The 22,651-nt window shown below is 41.9% G+C and overlaps 1 protein-coding gene across 1 annotated transcript in view; it reads right to left on the bottom strand.

Moving 5' to 3' along the window:
- Window positions 1-18,029, bottom strand: part of LOC122805359 (actin, clone 302-like) — a 305,392-nt gene extending 287,363 nt beyond the window's left edge. The window contains exon 1 of the mRNA XM_044075487.1: window positions 17,772-18,029. Within this exon, the coding sequence (XP_043931422.1) occupies window positions 17,772-18,029 (258 nt within the window). The remainder of the gene's footprint in view (window positions 1-17,771) is intronic.
- Window positions 18,030-22,651: the final 4,622 nt, after the last annotated feature.

Below are 22,651 nucleotides of genomic sequence, written 5' to 3'. Positions count from 1 at the left end.
ACATACTAAGGAGGAAATACAAAAGCTTGTCCAGCAACAAGTGAGCTGTGAAATAGAAAGAGATTCTGCTTCTTGTTCTTACTGCAATAAAGACCACAGAGAGAATGTACTAGTGAAGCCTTTTCCAGTGTTTCAACAGAAAATGCTTGAGAGACCAAAAAAGCACAAGAGTTGATTAGAAGAACCAAAAGCACTTTGGAAAGAAAGCAGAGACTGGATTTGGGGGTTGGAGATAAACAGGAATAAAACTACCAACTTAGAATTTGAAAATGTGGGATTATAAAGCATTAATTATATTTGTGAAACATGACAGAACAAGAAAACCTGGAAAATTTGGACTTTGTTAAACTAGTACGGGGCTCTAAAACAGATGCCCTACTTCATGGGATTAATGTTTGTAGAAACACTTAGGAGAGAGGAAGAGGAAGGAAAGAGTTAACTCTAAATAAAACAAACTTTTGTTCTTAACAGTACTTTTTGCATAGTGCATGATGTCTGCATGCTGTAAAGTTTTCTCAGTTATTTTCAGGTGTAATGGAGATACTAAAGTAAAAAGGTGCCTCTGTTTTTTTCCCCTCTTTTCTCTTTCTCCTTGTTCAGTTTTCAGAAATGTAGGCACCACAATGTAAAAAAGAAGAAAAGTCTGGTCAAAAGAATATGATACAAGACAAAAGTTATGTGCTTTTTCCATTGTTGCATAGGAGAGTGACTGGATTAAGGCTCTTGGCTTTATCTAATAAGTTTTAAGAGAAAGCAAATAATTGAAAAAAAGCATTGAATGTAATAAAGCTCACCTTTAGCAAATAAATAAATACATATTTTAGAAGCAACCCTGTACCTGGTCCTCATGTCTCCCTGGAGACAATCTGATGAAGTGCAATAAAAACAGACTATTTCTTTCTTTTAATGGTTTTCTTTCAATCATCAGGAGATACTGTTTTCCGAAAGCATGCAAGTTTTTTTCTCTTTCTAGGGGAGCAATAAAGATAAGACAAAAAACAGACAGCACTTGGTAGATGCACAGATTGTACCATGAGTCTTAGCATGGATAACATACCTTTAAGTTAACCCAAGTCCATGAGTGTGGCTGTCAGTTTGGAGCAACTGATCTTATTAGGAAGGTAAAACTTCAGTATTTGAAGATGCACATAGTTTTGTGTGTTAATATTACGTTAACAGCTTTTTGGGGTGTATTATTTGAGGGCTTTAATAAACCAAAATGTTTTGTAAGATGTGACACAGGCTCAAATGGCTATGACAAGAAACAACTGCATAAAAAGGTCAACCTACCAAACATTAGTGTGTGCACGTAACACAAAAGCTGGAACTAGTGGAACTAGATACTTACCAAAAAAAACCTGTTGCAAATAAAAGGTGGGAATAATAATTTTTTTAACATAATGAGACTTTCGATATTATCTTTAAATGTTAATGGTCTCACAGATATATATATACAAAAAAGAAAGAGTGGTGAACGATATTAAAAATGTAGAGTGCAAATACTATGCTATGGAGACACATTTGGAAAAAATTGAACATGTGACTTTGATAAAGAAAGGTTTTCAGGATGGTTATTCAGAGGAATACGTGTGACTAAGGAAAAGAGGAGTACTTATATTAATTTTAATTAATTAAGAGGAGCTCCAATAGTGGTAGAAGAGGATAAAAAAGATAATAATGGTAGACATGTAGTACTGAGGCACAACTGGCAAGGGAGGAGAATTACACTGGCAAGTATTTAAATTCCACCAAATACTGCTATAATGGAACATAAGAAAATTCTGGGAGAAATAATCAGTTTTCAGCAAGGAATATTAATTATAGGTGGGGAATGGTACTTGGTTTGCAGCATGGAACATGTGTCTGGGGGCCCAGAAGGGAAAATATAACAAAGGATGGTATATTTTTGAAGAAATTTATGAAAATATTTGGCATGGAAGATGTGAATTCAGTAGTAGGAGTTTGGAGGGAATTTACATATTATTCTCCAAGATACAAAAACTGTGCTAGGCTAGACAGAATTTACATTTCACAGGAACGTGTGCATTTAACTGAAAGTTTTGATATGCATCCAATAACTATTTCAGATCATGTGCCAATAATAACTAAAATACAAATGCAGGGTAATGAAATAAAAATGAAACATTGGCACTTTCCCACCTATCTGTTAAAAAGAGAAGAATTTAAAGAATGGGTGGTGAAAATTATTTGGGAATTATTACACAAAACAGAAATTTCTTCTGAAAATATAACTAGGGTGTGGGATAAAATTAAAGTGGAGTTTAAAATAGGGTGGAAATTAAAGAATGATTGATATAGTTAAGAAGCAACAAGAATTATTTCGAGGGACTGACAAATGTTAAAGTATTGCAGAATAGGGGACATCTCACAGAAGAAGAGAAATCGCAAAGTGCTAAGCAGAAAATAAAAGACTACCTTGATAATTTGCATGAGTTTAGAAAGATTGCTGTTAAGCAACTGTTTTTGATAATAATGCCAGAGCACAAAAAACTTTTAGCTCAACAACTCAGGCAACACATAGTAGAAAGGGTTGTCACCAGCCTTAGGGAGCCTATAGCAAGGAAGATAACAAGAGATCTTGTAGTGGTCTAGAAATATTCTGAAAATTTTATGAAAGTCTGTAAAAGCCAGAAAAATATGGAGATCAAGAAAATGTACAAATGGAAACATTTATGGAAGAATTAAATATCCGAAGGTTAGAGGCAGATAAAGCTCAACTGCTAACAGTTAGGACAGGAAGAGATGAGATAAAAATTGTGATGTATAACCAATCAGTAGGAAAGTCCCCAGAAATAGATGGTATTTTTGTGGAAGTTTGAAAGCTAGAAAGGAAAAAAATGATAAAGATCTGGAAGGTTTTGTTTAATTAGGAGTTATGTACTTACCATAACTTATCTGTGTTGTCCAATTTCATTAATCTGACATCAGATCGGATCCAGCCATTCTAAAAGACTGTTGCTTTAAGTCTTGAGTTCTTCCCACTCTCATAATGCCCTATGCCAGCCCTAACTCCTCAGTTCAAGTTTACTGACCCAAAGCAGTAAAAGAAATATAAACAAGATCCAAAAACATATGTATACAAAGTTTGATCTCACACAATCTGCAGCTCAAACTATAAAGGTTATGGAGCTCTAGTTCCTCCAGGCACCTCTAGACTTTTCTGGAAGGGGGAAGGTTGGGTGGGGATGTGAGGAATAATGAAACTGAAAAACACTGATACCAAGTTATGGTAAGTACATAACTCCTAAATCTGACGTTGTCCATTTCATTATTCCTCACGATAGGGTCAAAGTCCCCACCTACTGAATTCCTTGGTGGTCCCTATGGAAGGATATGCCACAGCACTGCATAACTACTCCGGAAACTATATCCAACTTATAATGCGAGACAAAAGTGTGTGACTTTGACAGGTTGCTGCAACAAAAATTTCATCTATAGGGGTCCTAGCTGAGAACACAGAAGCAGTAGACATTGACCTGGTAGAATGAGCCCTCAGTGAACACAGCAACAGCAATCCTTTCAAGGAATAAATTGTAGATATACAGTTTGTAATCCATTTAGCCAAGGTTACTTTTGAAACTGCTTGGCCTAACCTATTATGTGAAAAGGATAAAAATAGTTGTTCAGACTTTGTTCCTTTGTCCTGTGTAGATAGAAATGCAACTGTCTATGAACACTGAGTGAGTAGAGCATATATTCACCCTTGTTGGAGTGGTTAGGGAAAAAGACTGGAAGATGAATGAATTGATTTATGTTTGCTTCAATGGCCACTTTAGGCAAAAAAGAAGGGTTTGTCCTGAGAGAAACTCTGTCTTTGAAAAAGATAATATATGGTGGTTTTGAGGATAAGGCCTGTAATTCCAATACCCTCTTGGCTGAAGTAATGGCTACAAGAAAAATAGCCTTCCAGGACAGAAATTTTCATGTCACAGGAACTAGCCGGTTCAAAGGGTTTTTGACTAAGACCTTGCAGAACCAAAGTCAGATCCCAAGGAGGGGAAGGATCTTTAATCGGGGGTCTAAGTAGAAAAATTCCCTTCATAAAGTCTTTACATAGTTTGGATGGCAAAATGGGAGTCAATTCATCTGAATTGCTTGTAGAATGAAAATTAACAATGGCTGCCAGTTGTAACTTAATCATAGAAAAACTGGCTCCCTCTTGAAAAAGAGAACTTAAGAAAAGAAGACTAGCTGACACAGGAGCTGTAAAGGGATCAATGCCCCACTTCAATACCCACACTGAAAATCTCTTCCATTTGCTAGTGTATACTTTTTTGGTAGAGGATTTCTGAAAAGCAAGAGTGATCTCCTATACCGGGGAGGCCAGCCTGGACTTTCTTAAAATCACTGAAAGTGGAGAAACCAAGCAGTTAGTCTTAGGGACTTGAGGGTGGGAGGATTGGATTTCTGACAGGTGGGAAATCAGATCCTGTCTGGGATTCAGTATCCATAGTGGATATTTGGCATGAGAGTAAAGGATGGGGAACCATACCTGATGAAGCCAGGAAGGGGCAACGAGGATTAGAGTTCTCTTTAACCTGATGGCTTTCTAAAGATTCTTCGGAATTAATGGAATCAGAGGATAAGCATATAGGAAACCCAGAGGCCAATCTTGAATTAGAGCATTCCTCAGTGACTCCCCTTTGAGGGGATCAAAGTGAAGTATCTGCTGCATTTGGTATTCAGGGAAGATGCAAAGAGGTCACCAGCAAGGTTGGCCCCATCACTGGAAGATTTGGTTTGCTACTTATTGATTTAGAGACCACTTGTGTGGAGTCGGAATAGGTCTGCTGAGTCTGTCCGCTAGAACGTTGGTCTCTCCAGGGATGTGCATTGCAATAAGAAAGCGGTTTGAAGAGATTGCCTATTCTCACACTTTCATGGCCTCTCTACATAATGGACAAAACTGGCTTCCACCCTGCTTGTTGATATACCGGACTAGTGACATGTTGACTGAATGAACTGCTATCATTACTATAGGTAGGCAGTCTTGGAAGGCTTGCAATGTCAGAAGGAACGCTCTCATCTCTAGAAAATTTATGTGCAACTTGGTCTCTGTTGGGGACCACAGGCCTTGGACCAGTCTTCTTTTGAAGTGACCACCCCCACCCCAACAAGCAAGCATCTGTGTTCAGTGTGGCTATAGAGGGTGGAAGGGAAAAGGGTCTGCCAAGATAAAGATAATCTGATAGAAGCCCCCACTGGTGACAATGCCTGCATACTGAGGTCAACTTGATGGGAGTGTTTAATAGATGATACAGGATAGACCTGTGAATTGCCAACTCCCACAGAAGAACTCTCAAGAAGAATCTTTTCAATGGAACTAGGGGTATGGCATCCGACATGGAACCTAGAGTTCTTAGAAAATACCTTGCTGGGGATGTGGGCATATCCAGTAGGACTTGAACTTGTTGCCTCAGGGATGATGCTGGTTGTGACAGCAAGCATGCCATTTGAGTGACTGTGTTCAGCTGCATCCCTACAAACTCTATCGTCTGTGCAGGTGTCATTTTTTACTTTGCCAACTTTATTCTTATTCCCAAATATCTGAATATGTGTAACAGATACTGTGTCGCTAGAATCAGTTGATGTCTCAATAGTGACATCAGGAACCAATCATCTAAATACAGAAACATCTGGAATTCTTGCAGTCTTAGATGAGCTGCCACTACCAACGTACATTTGCTAAACACCCATGGGGCTGTGGTGAGTCCAAAGGGTAGTGCTCTGAATTAGTAGGGATTGGCTCCCAGTCGGAAGCACAGATATCTCCTGCAACACCTGTCGATCTTTTCATGATGGTATGCATCATGGAGATCTATTGAGCACATTCAATCATCTTGGTGCAGCAACGGCATAATGGACTGAACCATCACAATGTGGAACTCTGAATTCTTGACATATAAATTGAGTTTGTTTAGGTCTAATATAAGCCTTAGGTCCCATCGTTTTTCACCAAAAAGAGCTGTGAATAAGTTTCTTATCCTTGTTGTTCAATTGAGACCTGTTGGATGACTCTTTTTTTCTAGAAGTTTTCGAACTTCTTGTAAGGCCTGCTCCCAATGACTGGGTGGAATGTCAGGGAGATTCTTTCCTGAAGGTGGCGGGGAAAGGAAAAACAGAATGTAGTAGCCTCTGGAAATTATATTTAGCACCCAGGAATTGTTTGTTAGTTTTGTCCAGGCATCCGGCTGCAACAAGAGTCTGCTCCTGACTGTCTCCAGAGTAGGAGAGCCGGGCAGTGCTCTGGATGAGGAATCTTCGTTAGCATCCAGGAAAAACTCTGAGATTTTCTCAACCACATTTTCTTCCCACTACACTGGTTCCTTGAAGAAGGCTTCTGAGGGGAAGAAAACTTGATCCCTATAGCAGACAGTATTTTTCCCTTTTGCTCACTGCTTGAATGTTTCCTTAACTGATCCATCGAAGGGGGCATTGGTGAAAGACGCCTTAAAGGATTCCGCAAACCCACAAAGCAGCAACCGGGCATGTCTGCTAAGGGCTATGCCTGACCCAGCTGCTTCAGAGGTCCCTTCTTCAGCACTTGAAATCAACTTCATTGAAAAATTGGACAGTGAAGCAAGAGTCAACAGCTGGGGAGATACCTTGGTGAGGTGCTCCTCCGACATACACTCTGAAAGAGAACTGGTGAGTTCCTTGATCAAGTCCCTCTGAAGATATGTGAAGTGTGCCAAGTAGTAGCTCAGGGCAAGGGCAAGCTGAAGCAAAGACAAGCATAGCTCTACTATCTCTGTCTAAAGACTCCTTGTTTGGGGGGGGGGGGGCAGACAGAGGAGCTTTGTTCTGCTAGCTCCTTCTTGGTGGTTGCTGACACTATTCTGGCATCCACTAGAATACCTTTGCTCCAATGACGGCTGTTCACCAGGGGGGTTGAGAAACTTTTTGGCATGCTTAGGGATAGGTTCCATGGTGTCTGGATCCTTCCAAGCCTGGCCGAGGACAAGATCAATAAGCTCATCCAGGGATGGGGTGACCCAGGAAGTAGATGGTTCCATCCTGAATGCCTCCAGAAATACTGACTCCTCAGAAGAAGAAGTATGGGAAGACCATCCACCCTTTCATTTCAGGATCTCTAGGATATCTCTGAAGGAAATGTCATTGGGTGGAGACCGAGGGGATCCTTCTCTCTCATCAAAATTGGTATCCTCAGTCAAGGACTCTAACGAGGAGTCTATGTGCCTCCTCTTGCATGTCCTCTTCCAATGTACCTCCTCTGTGGGATAGTCAAGGGAGGACTTGGAAGAGGAAGGGGTGGGCTGGAGGACCTCCTGAATGGCCTGACCATGGACAGGACAACTGGGATCAGACTCTCTGTCATCTGGAAAGCTGATAAACCCAGGGATCTCTCTCTCTCCCTCCTTGGGGCCAAAATAATCCCAGGAGAAATGGAAGAGATCACCCAGGAGTCACACCCTCCAGACAACACCGCCCCCAAACTGTAGAAAGCCGAAGCCCTGAGGGAAAGAGACAGAACTGACCAAGTAGGAGCCGAAACCATCCCCACAGAGTCAGGCCCAGAACCCACCCTGCTCCAAGAGCCTAGGAGCCAAGTCAGACTGGAACACTGACGGAATCAAGGAAAATACCATCTTGGCTCCATCTACATTTTTTTCAACATATCCGGATCCTGGAGTTCCAAATTGATTGGTAGAATCGTAAGAGGAGCTGTTAGAAAAGGTGACATGGCTCTCACAGATTCAAGATGGGTTGGAGACTGTAAAAGTCCCATCTCAATCTGAGCCTTGAGCAAACTCAGCATCATCCTGTCCATCTCGGAGTGGGAAAGCCTGGAGGACCTGGAAGAAACTGATGAATTGGAAGACCTGGCCGGAAAAGGGGACTTACCATGCCTTGGTGTATGGCTCCTAGACCACGGATCAGAAACCTTCGGATCCGAGAAGGGTTTGGACAGTGAGGGGGAACTACAATTGAAGACTACTTCTGTTGGATCCAACAGAACCTTTGGATCTGAAGTCTTAGGATCCAATGCAGGTCAGGTCCTAGGAGAAGGCAAGTCTGATGACAGAGGCGTTGGATCTGAGGAGCTCCTCTGCTGTAAGGAAGGCCTTCTTTAATCCAAAGAAGACGGATCAGACAGCTTTGGTCTTTTTTCAGGAGCCGAAGCTGAAAAACCTGGGGAAACTGGTGGGGGACACTTATTGGGCTCTTTGGACATGCTGGTCTTACCAGGTGTCTGAGCTCCAGATGAAGGTAAAAGCCCTCTCAAAATTACTTTGTTGCAGCAATCCACTAAGGCTCAGGGGTTGAATTCCACACACAACTCACATTCTTGTTCTAAGTGAGATGCACCCGAACAACAGACACACCTGTTGTGGGCATACAAATTCAGAATTTTGTGCCCACAAGAGGTGCATTGTTTAAAACCCGTAAGTTTGTCCGACATTGTTAAATTAACAGACCAAACAAACACACACACACACACACACACACATACACACACACACACACACACATACAAAGCAAAAATCATAAACAGCTACAGCTAAAGAATATCAAAAGAAAGATATTGGGAAAGCTTTTTTTGTTGTTTTTTTTTTTTTGATACAGAGAAAGGAAAAGAAAGAAATGTGGGCTAACGGCCATACAGAAGGCAAGACTGGGAAGAAGAAACTTTCCTACTAAAAAGCTAGGTCAGGAGGGGAGGTTAAAGAAAGAAATAAGAGTATGAATAGAAGAGAAAGTTAGAAGAAATTAAACAAAAAGTTTAAACTTATCTTTTAAAGAAGCTCAAGAATATTGCAATTGCGTCTGTCCAGGAAGGCAAAAGATGAGATCTGAGGAATTAGGGATGGTGCAGGGCATTATGGGGGTGGGAAAAACTCAAGACTTAAAGCAACAGTCTTTTGGAATGGCCAGATCGGATCCGATGTCGGATCCCAAGACCCTATTGTGAGGAATACTAAAAGGGACAACATGGGTTCATAGGTGTGTACTAGGCTAAAGGCCCAGGAGCCTTTACAAGCCTAGCCCATAGAAAAGTACCCTGGCATCATGCCGCTCGACATTAGAACTCAGTGCCTCTATCAAGTAGAGCCACTGGAGTGATCCCAGGGGTGAACTTTCTATTTCCCATCCACTCATCAAGATTTCTCTTGAAGACGGCTAGTGAAGTGCTCTCCTTGACATGACATGTGGTCAGATCCAGAGCATGGCAGTCTCTAAGTCTGTGAAGCTGTCCCTCCAGCATGTTCTGTTGATTCTGGTAATGAGGTTGAGGTCTCTGGAGCATGTGGTGCGGGGGGATTGGGAATTCTTTAGATGTAGCATTTCTAACAGGGCTGGGTCAGACATGGCTTTGTAAGTCAAGCAGAGATTGCCTCTTAGTAGATGATATGAGACAGAGAATAGCTGGAGTTTTTTGAGTTTGTCCATGTAGGACATAAAGCCTAGGATCCTCTTCGTAAGGTATTTTTGTGACCTCTCCAGCTGTTGCAGGTGTCTAGTGAGGTACATGCCAAATGGGGCATTATACTCAATGATTGGTCTAATGAGGGAAGAGTAGAGAGAGATGATGACTTCTTTCTTCCTGGATGCAAAACCATTGGTAATGAGATGTGACACACAGAAGGACTTTCTGACCACAGTGGCAATATGTTGGTCAAAGGAGAGGTTGCTGTCAACCTGTGTCCCTAGATCTCTTATAACACCTTAAGTGTTCAGTGGGCTCCCATCAATGCGGTAATTAGCGGGAACTGAGTTTTTTCCAAAAGGGGTGATGACACATTTTATGGCATTAAGCTTAAGACCATGGTTTCAACATCAGTCATTGGTCTCAGTGAGGCCTTTCTGGAGGATGTCAGCATCACTTGGGGAGTTAATAATGGCTCCCAGCTTGCAGTCATCCGTGAACTTGGTCAGCCAGAGTCCCTCTGTGTTGGCCTGGACGTCTGAGAAGTAGATGCCAAACAGGAGAGAACCCAGGACCAAACCCTGTGGGACTCCACTCATGATTGGTTGGCAGTCTGACTTGGAGTCCGCTACTTTCACACTGTGGGTTCTATGAGCCAGTTTGCAACCCACCTGTTGATATAGGGGTTGATGCCTAGTTTGTTGAGTTTATCAATGATTCCTGAGTGAGGAATGGAATCAAAGGCCTTGGCCAGATCGAGGTAGGTTGTATGAATTGCCTTACCCTCATCCAGAGCTCTAGTGACTGTCTCAAAGAAGTCATCCAGGTGGAGCAGGTATGATCTACCTTTCACAAAACCAAATTGAGTGGGATCTACAGTTTGGAGATTCCCGATATCCTTCTTAATTAGGTCCATGATGGTGCGCTCCATAGCCTTACATATCAGACTTGTCAGGCTAATGGGGTGATAATTCCCAGGATCTGTAGTCGCTCCCCCTTTATGGAGAGGAATGACTGTAGCACTGCGCTATTCGGTAGGGACAAAGCCTGAGGTGAGGCTGAGAGTGAACAGGGCACACAGATGTGGTGCCAGTTCACTTTGTAGTTCATGTTGAAAACAGCCAGGGATATTGTCGGGTTCCATAGAAGCTGTATTCTTGGCCTTGGACAATGCAACTTTAACCTGTGCTGCAGTGATGCTGGGTGCCTGGTCGGTATTGTGATTGGTCCTTTGGGGGGGGGGGGGTAAAGCTGGCACTGAATCTGTCAGCTAGTATGTTGGCTCAGTATAGGAGGCACCATTGTGCAGTAACTTGGAGCAAATCTGGGTATTCCCGTGGAGATTCTTGATATAACTATAAAAGGCTTTGCGGTAGCTTTTAGTGTCTGCCGCAATTCTGCCTTCATAGTTTTTCCAGTCTTGGGACTTCACCTTTTTCTGCAGCCATTTCTTTCTTCTGTTGTAGCATTTATTAATGGCAGGGGACCACCAGATTGTCTTCCTTTTTTGGAGGAGAGCGTCTTGGTTCTGTTGGGTATGGCTAGTTCCATGCATTTATGTATGTGTTCGTAGAATGCATTGGTGTATGACTAGGCAGTCATGCATCTATTTTCTACTGGCATGGATGCTGTGAAGTTAGCTACCTCTAATTTTTAGGAGCCCAAAGTCAGCTTTGGAGAAGTTTTTCATGGTGGTTACCTTGGGTGAGATGTGGATTTCCACGGTGATTAGTTTGTGGTCGGATCTAACGAGGGAGGAATAGACTTTTGGTGTAGAGCAATGGTTTCCCATGTTAGTAATAACCAGGTCAAGGATGTTGGTTCCTCTAGTGGGGGTAAGAATGAGCTGGTCCAGGGCATTGGAACTGATGAATTCCAGGAAGCGCTGGGCCAGTGTATTGATGAATGAGTAGTTTTCCCAGTTGATGGAGGAGTAGTTGAAGTCACCTTGTATGAGAATGTTGGCTTGAACCCTAATAGATTCCAAAGTGCTTAGGAACTTGGAGTGAGAGTCTTGGGACATGGTTGGGGACCTACAGCTGTCTATGACTTGAATTACCGTCTTACCCAATGTTAGTTGTACCTGAAGTATTTCAGATGCATTATGCTGGACTACTAGTCTGGAAGTGTGCATATCCTTTATGAACATGGAAACACCACTGCCTTTGGAGCTTCAGTCCATGTTCTGGAGCCAAAAGGTGTGGAATGAGTTGTAGCATGTGATATGTAGTGGATTCTGGCACCTGATAAACAGCTGACTGTTACCTTCTCCTTATTCAACCTAGTGAGTGGGACATCAGTGTGCCTCACTATTGATTCACCTATTATTAGTGTACTGGGCAAGCTGTTTTGCCTTAGGGGGTTAGGTTGAGGGGCACACTGTGTTGGTGGGCTATGTGTCTTGTGGTTTGAACTGTGTTGTGGTGGTCAAGTGCATTTCTGCCTTGGAGATCTCTGCTGTTTGGGTAGATTTCTATTGAGTGCCTCCATGAAGGTGGGTGTGTGGTTTGTGTTTTTATGTGAGGGCTGTCATGGTGGGTGTTCTGGAGGGCTATGTGTTCCATGTGGTGTGGTGCAAGTGTTGACCTTCTCCTCTTGGCCAGCTTTTCCGGTCTTGGCTGGAGAGTGCATAGCTTCCAGTTTGGAGATGTAAATGTATCTCTCACAAGTCTGAGTGTTGGGAGGTAAGAGGAGAGGGTTGTTTGTGTACATCAGACAGTTGCTACACTGCCTCAGGATGCCCAAGTTCACCAGGTTAATAGGGGGACGCACAGGGAACTGACCTTTAGACATGCTAGGAAGGATTGTCATCATTGCTAAGTACTGGAGCTGTTTCCTTACAGGACATATAGTGCTGATAGCATTTATGTGTGCTACAATAATTGCTACAAAAAGCCTGATGAAGTGCTAGGTGAATAAGTTAATTAAAGTGCAAGAGAGAAGAGAACTAGCAAGATCTAAGGGAAAAACTGAAGAGCAGACTTTCTGGAACCAGTAATAGTTTACTCCAGCTTAGCGGTGCTGAACAGCGTGCAAACATGGGCAACAGAAAGTTGAAAGGGATAGAAAAACTTCCCAAATGGCCAATAAACTACACTTCTAGAGCCAGAAACCACTCCTCTTGTGGTAGATAGGCTACATAGTGCTTACCACTGCCACTGACAACCTAGAAGGCTTCCCTCCGATACAGAATGGCTTGGGGGGTCAGAAGCTTACAAACAGTCCTGGATACAGCAAATCTGTACCTGGACTAGACTAGTTATAGGAAATGTGGGAAATAAGTGCAAATGCAGGCTTTTAAACCAGAAAGTTGAAAGATATGGAAAAACTGCTCAAATGGCCAATAAACTACAATTTCTGGGCCAGACACCACTCCTCTTGTGGTAGATAGGCTACCTAGGGCTTACCACTCCCACCGAGCAACTGCCTCATGTACACCAACAACCCTCTCCTCTTAACTCCCAACATTCATACTTGTGAAAGATGCACTAATATGTCCAAATTGGAAGCCATCCACTCTCCAGCCAAGACCGGAAGAGCTGATCAAGAGGAGAAGGTCAACACTTGCACCATACCACAATGAACACATAGCCCTCCAGAACACACTCCAGCACTACCTTCATATAAAAACACAAACCACATACCTAACTTCAAGGAGGCTCTCAATGAAAACCTACCCAAACAGCAGAGACTTCCAAGGCAGACAAGCACTTGACCACCACAACACAATACTAATCAAGAGACACATAACTCTCCTAAACGTGTGCCACTCAACCAAAGCTCCTAAGGCAAAAACAGCATGCCCAACACACTAGTCATAGGTGGCTCGATAGTGAGGCACACTGATGTCCCACTCACTGGGTTAATAAGGAGAAAGTAACAGGCAGTTGCCTGTCAGGTGCCAGGATCCGCCACATAATGCACACACTCAAATCCTTCAACAACAGGTACAAATATGACTCTGTCATTGTACATGTGAGTGTGAATGACCTGAGACGTGTCTCCCTGGACTACATAAAAAGAGACATGGAGGAGCTCTGGGACTATGTAGCCCAGGTGGGTATGACCCTAGCCCTGAGCAGCATCCTACAATAACCCAGAATAATACCACAGTACAAGCAGAAAATGATTGATTTCAATAAATTATTATGTTTCTGGTGTCATTCTACGATAATTCAGTATTTGTCTGCCTGGGATGACATGACCGACAGACCTCGATGCTTTGTCAGAGATGGCCTGCATCTGTCACCCCTGGGCTTTCGGATACTGGCCAAGGCTCTTGCCACCCCTATAGTGCCTTTTTTAGGCAGTGTTCCAAAGACCAAATTACCACTGTAACACCTACAGATGCAATCTGACAGTCATGCTGCTCAATGTTAGAAGTCTAAATCTCAAAATGCACTCGCTTGAAGCACTCCTTAAAATGGAGATCATCGACATTTGTGCTGTAACAGAGACCTGGTTTAAGGCAGCAGAAAGCATGCCTGCACTACCAGGCTAAAACTCATTCCACACCTTTTGGCCCCAGAACTTGCACTGAAGCTCCAAAGGTGGTGGTGTTTCCATATTCATAAAGGATGTGCACACCTCCAGACTCTTAGCCCAACATAACGCATCAGAGATACTTCAGGTGCAACTAACATTGCATAAGACAGCGATTCAGGTCATAGCCTGCTACAGGTCCCCAACTATGTCCCAAGACTCACATTCCAAGTTCCTAAGCACCCTGGATAATATTAGGCACCACCCTAATGCTCTCATACTGAGCGACTTCAACTACCTCTCCATTAACTTGGAAAACTACTCATGTACCATTAACTTGGAAAATTACTCATGTACCAATACACTTGCCCAACATTTCCTGGAATTCATTAATTCCAATGCCCTGGACCAGCTTGTTCTTACCTCCACTAGAGGTAGCAACATCTTTAACCTGGTCATTACTAACATGGGCGACGGCTGCTCTACACCAACAGTCAACTCCTCCCTGGTTAGATCTGACCACAAACTAATCACCTTGGAAATCCACATCCCTCCCATCCCCCTGCAGAGGTAACTACCATGAAAAACTTCTCCAAAGCTAACTCTGCGTTCCTAAAAACAGAGGTGGCTAACTTTCTCAGCACCCAAGCAAATGGACAATAGTTACATGACCGCCGAATCATACACCAATGCACTGTACGAACACATAAACTAATGCATGGATCTTGCCATACCCAATAGAAACAAAACCCTCTCCTCCAAAAAAAGGAAGCCAATCTGGTGGTCCCCTGTCATAAACAAACTCTACAACAGAAGGAGGAAACTGATGCGGAATAAGGCGAAGTCCCAAGACTGGAAAAACTCCCTTATCAGCCTCAACAAAAAGTTGAGATCCCTCATCAAATACTCTAAAGCTAGCTATGAAAACAGACGCAGCAGATATTAAAAAAAAAACACAAGGCCTTCTATAGTTATATAAAGAATCTTCATGGCAATACCAAGATTTTCTCTGAGCTACAGCAGAATGGTACCTCCTATACTGATGAAAAAATGAGAGCCAGCAGACTGCAGCATAAACATTTAATAACTCAAAGGCATGAAAAGGAGACCAAACAGACCAGTTTTGCCTGTAAAATACAAAGCCTTCTTCAGTGCAGTAAAAACATTCACTTCTTCTCCTTTTTATAGCTAAACATTAAATGAAGCTCCAACTTAGTAAATTAATTATTCAATTAACCATACCACTTAAAGGTATTCATTAAGCACTGGTGAAAACAGTGCCCCAGTTTGATGATCCATTTATTTTCTTTATTATTTAATATCTGTTGCCAACCTGATTTATTTGTTCTCTGTCCAATAATTCTATCAATCACAGTAAAAGCGAAGGATGCATTCTTATGTATCCCAGTGTGTTTTTATAAAGCATTCATGAGTTTCTTGTGTCTGATGTCACTTAAATGTTTAGAGATTCTAAATTTTAAGGGCCTGGACGTTTGTCCCACATAAAATGCAGAGCAGCTACAAGTAGCCAAATATATCACCCAGTCAGTCTGACAGCAAAAAAGAAAATATCAAATACCTGCCCAGTATTCTTGCTGCTGAACTGGCATGTCTTTATCACCTTTCTGCAGTGAGTGCAATGGCCACAGGGAAAACATCCCTTGAGTTGGACCCCCACAAGAGTTGTTTGTATAGCATCAAAATATATGATAAAAATAACAGTATATGACTTTATCCTGACCATTGGACCAAGTTTAGGCGATCTGATCATCCCAATTGGGAGACTCATATTTCCGACTCCTGGTGTTAGAACAGAGAAAAAATAGCATTTATTTGTGCTGATTATTAACTACCAATGGACCTTACTAACCTGCTACAGGGTTTATCCTCTGATAGGGATGATTTGGCCATTTTTGGCCTTGGTAATACCATCAGTCAAAATGGGCCAGAGGATTTGGTCCTAGAAAATACACGGAAAGCACAGTTTCTCAAACTAAATAAGAGTATGAAACTCCTTTAGACCAACGTATGGCATTCCAAGCTTCTCAAGGCATATTAAACTAAACAAATCAAAGTAGTTTCCTGCCCGTACGGCAACTGCATGGCTCAAACCAAAATGTAATCAATCAATCAACAAACAGTCAGCAGATGATGACAAGCTGTACTACTTTATTGGGTTGTAGTAAAGCACAAAGAACAGACCGGTTTCGGCTCCAATAAATTTTAGCCTTCTTCAGTGTTGAAAGTCATGCAAAAAATGTAGTGCCTTAAATAACAAACACATAAATGAGTGCTGAACAATCATTGCTTCCTTACAAATGTTCATTCAATCCAGGTGCAAATAATGCACCTAATTTAATTATCCATTTCCTTTCTTTTGAATCCAAAAGGCTATGCCATCCAGCTTTATTAGCCCTGTTTCCCACGGTTTTATCAATGACTGTAAATCTAAATGTAGCATTGGGATGTTTAGTAGTATGCTTATATAATGCATTACTAAGTTTTTTGTTTCTGATCCTACTAAGATGTTCTGAAATCCGAATCCTAAGGGGTCTGGACGTCTGTCCAATGTAGAAGGCATGACAAGTACAGATTGCTAAATAAACAAGCCAATCTGTCCCACAATTTGCAAAAAAGGGAATTTTGAAAACATTGCCCGTATTACTACTGGAAAAATCCCTAGTTTTATTAATAGCCTTGCAGTGGGTACAGTGACCACAAGGTACACAACCTGTTAATAAGTCTCCAGCTATGGTCTGTTGTCCAGTCACCCGAATGCTGGTTAATATGCTTATAGTCACTCAGCTGGGACCCAATGTTCCTCCCCCTACGAAATGAAAATGAGCACCTGTCCCTCAGAATGGTAGAAAAATAATCATCCGCCCTTAATATGTTCCAATGTCTCTGAACTATATTAAGTAAAGTGTCTGTGTTCCCACCATAAGTGGTTACAAGGCGGATGACTGAATGTTTGTTAGTTCCTTGTTGTTTATATTGTAAAGTATCATGCCTGTCTAATTTGGAGACAGTGTTGCTAGCCTGAAGACGTAACCCATTGGGTAACCTCTGTCCCTAAATATGGTGATGAGATCATCCCTATAACAAACATAACTATCTGGCATGGAACAAATACGTTTCATTCTAAGAAATTGGGACTTAGGTATGTTCGTGCAGATGTGAGGTGGATGAAAGCTGGAGGCATGGAGAAGGGAATTATATTGGGGTATTTCCTGTATACCTGTGTGCCTAGGGTATGATAGGCATTCCTAGTGATCAATACATCCAAAAAAAATGATCCTATGGGAATGGTAACTGGCAGTAAATTGGACACCCCACTTGTTTTCATTAAGGTAACTTACAAATTCTTTCAAGTAACTCTCATCCGATCTCCATACCATCCAGCAATCATCCAAGAACCTCCTCCAGATGTTAATTTCATTTAAGTAAATGTTATGGGAACTATCATAAATTATGAACTCCTCAACATATTCCATGAATAAATCTGCATAGATGGAGGCAAATGATGCCCCCATGGCAGTCCCCTTGGTATGCCAAAAATATTGGTCATGATAGCAAAAAACATTCTTAGTGAGTATGTGTTCAGCAAGCCTGATAATAAGAGTATTTATTCCTGGGGAGTAAAGTTCTGACCTGTTTAACCAATACTCGAAGGCATCCAGACCCGCCCAGTGTGGTATATTCGTATATAGGGCCGGCACATCTAGGGTACAGAGTAGCCAACCAGGTTCCAATTGTGCATCAGCAATAATTTGGAGAAACTCAGTGTTGTCATGAAGTCTGGAGCATACCCACTTAAGCAAAGATTGTAACTGCAAGGTTAAAAATTGGGATAGGGGTTCCATGATGGAACCCCTACCTGAAACAATAGGTCTACCAGTGGGTAATTCGGATCTTTCTGTACCTTAGGGAGGTAATAAATGTATTGATTTATAGGATCAGAGACCATTAACTGTTGCAAATCATGGTGCAAGATAATACCTTTCTCCCTAGCTAGGGACAAAAATGGATCAATTTCTTTCTTAAATTTCTGAGTAGGATCAAGGGGCATGTTCATATAGTAACGTCCGTCACCCAGTTGTCTCATGGCTTCACCATTGTATTGTTTCCAGTTCATGACCTCCACTGTGCCCCCCCCTATCTGCAGGTAAGATGACCAAGTCCTTATTGTCAACCAATTTTCGTAAAGCTGCTTGTTCAATCTTTGAAAGATTATTGGCTTTACATACATATTCCCTAGAACTATAATGTAAATCCTTCAGAACAGCAGTTTGAAACATAAGAACATTGGGATGCATGAGGGGTGTAAACTTAGATCTGTGATACTGAAACCTGTCATCACGTGTCTTATTATCAGAATCCTTATAAACCATTCTTAAATTCAGTAATCTGCAAAATGCCATAACATCTTGAGCAAGCCAGTCTTCAGAAACAAAAAAAACAGGAATAAAATTGAATCCCTTATTTAGTATCTTTATTTGTATATCAGACAGTGATACATTTGAAATATTCAAGACATTGTTCTGAGTTATTTTTCAGTCATTAATTCAACATGACATCCATATTTCCTATTTCTTGTGTGTTTCCTACCCCCCCCAACCTGCTGTTGTCTAAAGGGGTGGCTTTTTTAGGTACAGGTGAGTCCCTGGGATGCTGTATATCGAGATCAGTTACAGATGATGATTCATCCCCAGAGGTCTCATAATTAGAACTGGAATTTAGTGTTCTTTTCAAAATAAATCTAGGTCTCTTTCATTTGCCTGCTTTTCTAGGTGGATCATTGAACCTAACCTGTTTGTTATTACTGGAGAATTGTATCCCCTTATCATAATCTGCTAGGTCCCTTTGAAATTTCCTCATCTTTTTGGACTTCAAATATTGTTCGAGATTGACCAAATCCTTGTTTAATTTTCAAGACAAGTTTGAAACACTGATGGCCCCTTGAACTTTTTGGTGGTTTCACATAGCCCAGTGATTTCCAACATGTCTGATTCAATGACTCTTTCATAATATGCTAATAATACTTTCACAAAACTCATAGATGCCTGCTGTTAAGCTGCTACCCGTTGTTCCGTAAGTTCACCATCAATTCTGGCCACTAAAGGTTGAAGGCGAACCCTCTACCCCCATGGGCCATGTTTTTGGCTAAATAAGCCTTAAATAGTTTGGCATGCCAAATATTAGTTCTTAAAGATTTCATACGTTTGGTTAGGTTCTGAAAATGAGCCTCACAGGTAGCTTCTAATGCAATAGGAAGAGACCCTTGAGATGTATGGACATCTAAGCTCAAACCAAAGATACCCAAATCATCCTTATCAGCAACTGCCTCATGTACACAGACAACCCTCTCCTCCTCCCAACAAATTCCAACACATGTGAGAGATGCAACCATATAGCCAAACTGGAGGCTAAGCTCTCTCAACTACTACTGGCCAGGAGGAGTAGGAGAAAGAAACCACACTCACTACAATTGTTCTACACACACAGACATACTACAGCAAACCAAACACATAAACACACAAAACAAAAAACAAAAGGCTCTCTAAAAAAAAAATATAAAGCCAGCAACAAGCAGCAACCGCAAAGCACAAAAAGCAACAACGCAAAACAAAACTCAACGCAACACATAACTCACACAGCCACAGTGTCAATAGTCACAGCAGCCCTTAACAAGCAACACACCACTTGTGATAGGTGACTCTATCTAAAGGCACACTGATGATGTCTGATGTCCCTCACCAGGCTGAACAAGGAGAAGAGGAGTCACGGTGAGCTGCCTGTCCCTACTACATACAAGCACTCAAGCCACTCCAGTCACTCCAAGGTGACATGCAAGTTCAGTCACCAGGGATGCGTGAATGTGGGGTGACTGATGAGATGGGAGACATGAAGGACTCCTCTGAAGAGAGACATATGGAGGCTCTCTCTCTGTATGCCAGCCCAGGCTTATATGACCCCTCACCAAGAATGATGCCAACATGAGAAGAATGATGACAATTGATGACAGACAAGATCGTATTTCACAAACTCTGGCTTAATTGGTGGCCTGTCTGCCTGGGATGATATGCTCGACCTGGGATGATGTGCCGCTTAGAGGGCTCCACTTGCGCAACCTGGGACGGCTTGCACCCTGGATGCCTGGGTTTTTGGATGCCCTTTTTAGGCTGTTTAACCCAGTTAAGTGCCATTAAGGCAAAATCAAAGGCCACCCGAGAGAAACTAAGGAGTAATAAACTAAACTACTAGTAGTGTAAACTAAGAGATGTCTATTCAAACAAACTTCACATCAAAATCAAAACTCTCATCAAAGTAACATATCTGGACCTGTGCAAGGCCAGAGAGACGCCAGCACTACTAGGCTATATGTATACCAGCACTTTTTGGCCCCAAACCATTGACCGTGTTTTTGGCCCGGAAACTTGAGGAGGTCAAAGATATACCACACAAAAGATAATCTGGCACACCACAAAGTTGGCAGCCACCAGCATCAGGGCCATCCTAACAGTCTAAAAACTGCCTTCCCCAACTTCCTGCTACTGACCACTCCTCCCAAACCCAGGAACCCCACCAGGAACCTCCCAAACTCTGGACTGAAAATATGAAGGTTCCAAAAGGTCTCTCATATTATGACTACTTCTACCCCACTAACCCTGACATAGACTGGGGGCATTACTCTACCTCCAAAAATCCTTATCCCAAAGGAATTTATAAACTCATAAACTCAATGGAACAACTTGTTGCCACTCCCACAAGAGGGGAAAGGGGACTCTGACCACAGTCATCACACCAACATAGGACCAGCCCACCAGACCAGGGGGTAAATCATCCCACTAGGGTAAAAATAAATCATAAACTAATCTCATACTAGATATTCATTCCGACCCCAACAGCAAAGAAAGAAACAGTGAAAAAAAACTTCTAAAATCAAACCGTCAACCTCCGGTTCCATCCTTCCCCCCGCTCAGAAAAATACTGTGGAAAATGGTAGATGGGCACCAGACAATCCGCCCTTTCACGGAATCTTCAATGCATGGAGGATGGAATGGAATCCCAAATAAAAGCAAAAATAAAACAAAGAAAGCCCTGTCCTGTCTTTAGGTCTCCAAAACAAACTACATAATAGAACAAAACTAAGCTAAGGAATGATAGAACAAACCCAAAAAAAAAAAAAAATCCTGAAAAAAAGGCATCAAAAATGGTATTAGCAAAAAAAAAAACTCTCAAAAAAATCGTTGAAAAAAAAAAATAGAAGGCAAGGAAATTGCATAGGACACTAAGGACAATCACAAGGCTTTCTTTAGTTATGTTAGGAACCAGAATTAGTCAAAATGACATGCTCAGACCATGGTCAAAAACATAAAAACAACCCCACCACAGACATCACATCCCCCCCTTCAGCACCAAAAAAGGCCGAAATCTACTAAAAGGGCAAATATCTATCCCAGCAGATGCTATCCCAGAAGCTCCTCCTCTCCAAAATGCTCAGGTAAGAGCCTGGGACCAGAAGCCCAAACACAGCATCAATGGGACCAGACGGAAGAAAACTACCATGAAGCTCTAACTTCCTACAAGAACTCACACTACACCCATAAAACCCACTGCTGGCATACAGCAACAGTACAGGATATGTACCCAAAAGGTGCATGGGCATCCTGGGGATCACTCCCATCACAAAGGTGGTGCCTCAATGGATCAAAGCTATGTAAGCAGACAGCTCGGGAGCTATAAGCTAAAAGCATTGGGACCTATCAGGACCGATCCCTATCAGTAATACCTTTGTTAGGGGGACCTACATCCTATCCTACCTGTCATTTCTTTTGTTAAGTCAGATCCTACCTTGAAACCTATTCACATTTCCACACACACCCCCCACCTGACCAAGAGGGGATGTGGTCACAACCAGCCTAGCTGGACCTTAAGCTTGACAAACCCTTGATGGGTCTATAGCAGATGAACAAAAAAATCCATTCATCGAATATGTAATGATTGAAGCTTCACTGACATCGAAAACGGTACTGTGGGGACTCTGTACAGTGAGGATTAGGGTATTTGCCCTTTCCTCACTGTAGTGCGATCTCGGAGTTAGAATATATATTTAGTGGGGGGGGGGGGCACAGCCTCCCACAATTCCGTTTTCAATTTCCGTGACGTTTCCATTACGTATTCAATTAACTGATTTTTCGTTCATCTGATATAGACCCACCCTTGAGAATTTTAGTTAGTTCCATATTCATACTGCAAGTAGTATGACCTGTAGATGAAAAATAATTATTGAACCAGATCTGTGACTTCTGGTGGGGTAAGCACTAAAAAAATTCTCCCCTAGAAAAGGAGGAGAACATTATAATTGACCAAAAGCAGTGCATATAAGTGAAGTCCAATGGAAATCTACCAAAAATAATACGCCAAAAATATCAGACAAAAAAACTTAAATTGACCATTTGGACAAGAATAATTCTACCGCAATGATGCCAAATTAAAAAATAGCACCTTTCACAACTATGTCTGAAAAAAAGGGACAATAATAGCCCTTGCTCACCCTTTGCAAACAATCATGCTATTATTAAGACCTTTATACCAATATTTCTGGAGCAATGCTATGTTCCCTTCTTACCAAAATGAGTAATTTAGAAACGTCTAAAACATAAAGGTCTAATTGTGATTGTAGCAATCCATGAAATAGATGACCATTCCTAAATGAAGAGACAATAATAGCCCTTGCTCCTGCTAACAATTATT

The sequence above is a fragment of the Protopterus annectens genome, chromosome 1.part0, assembly GCF_019279795.1.
Source record: "Protopterus annectens isolate FY-2018-M chromosome 1.part0, PAN1.0, whole genome shotgun sequence".
NCBI classification, from domain to species: domain Eukaryota; kingdom Metazoa; phylum Chordata; order Ceratodontiformes; family Protopteridae; genus Protopterus; species Protopterus annectens.
Note: the sequence above shows the minus strand (reverse complement) of the source record. Positions and strands in the feature narration are given on the sequence as shown.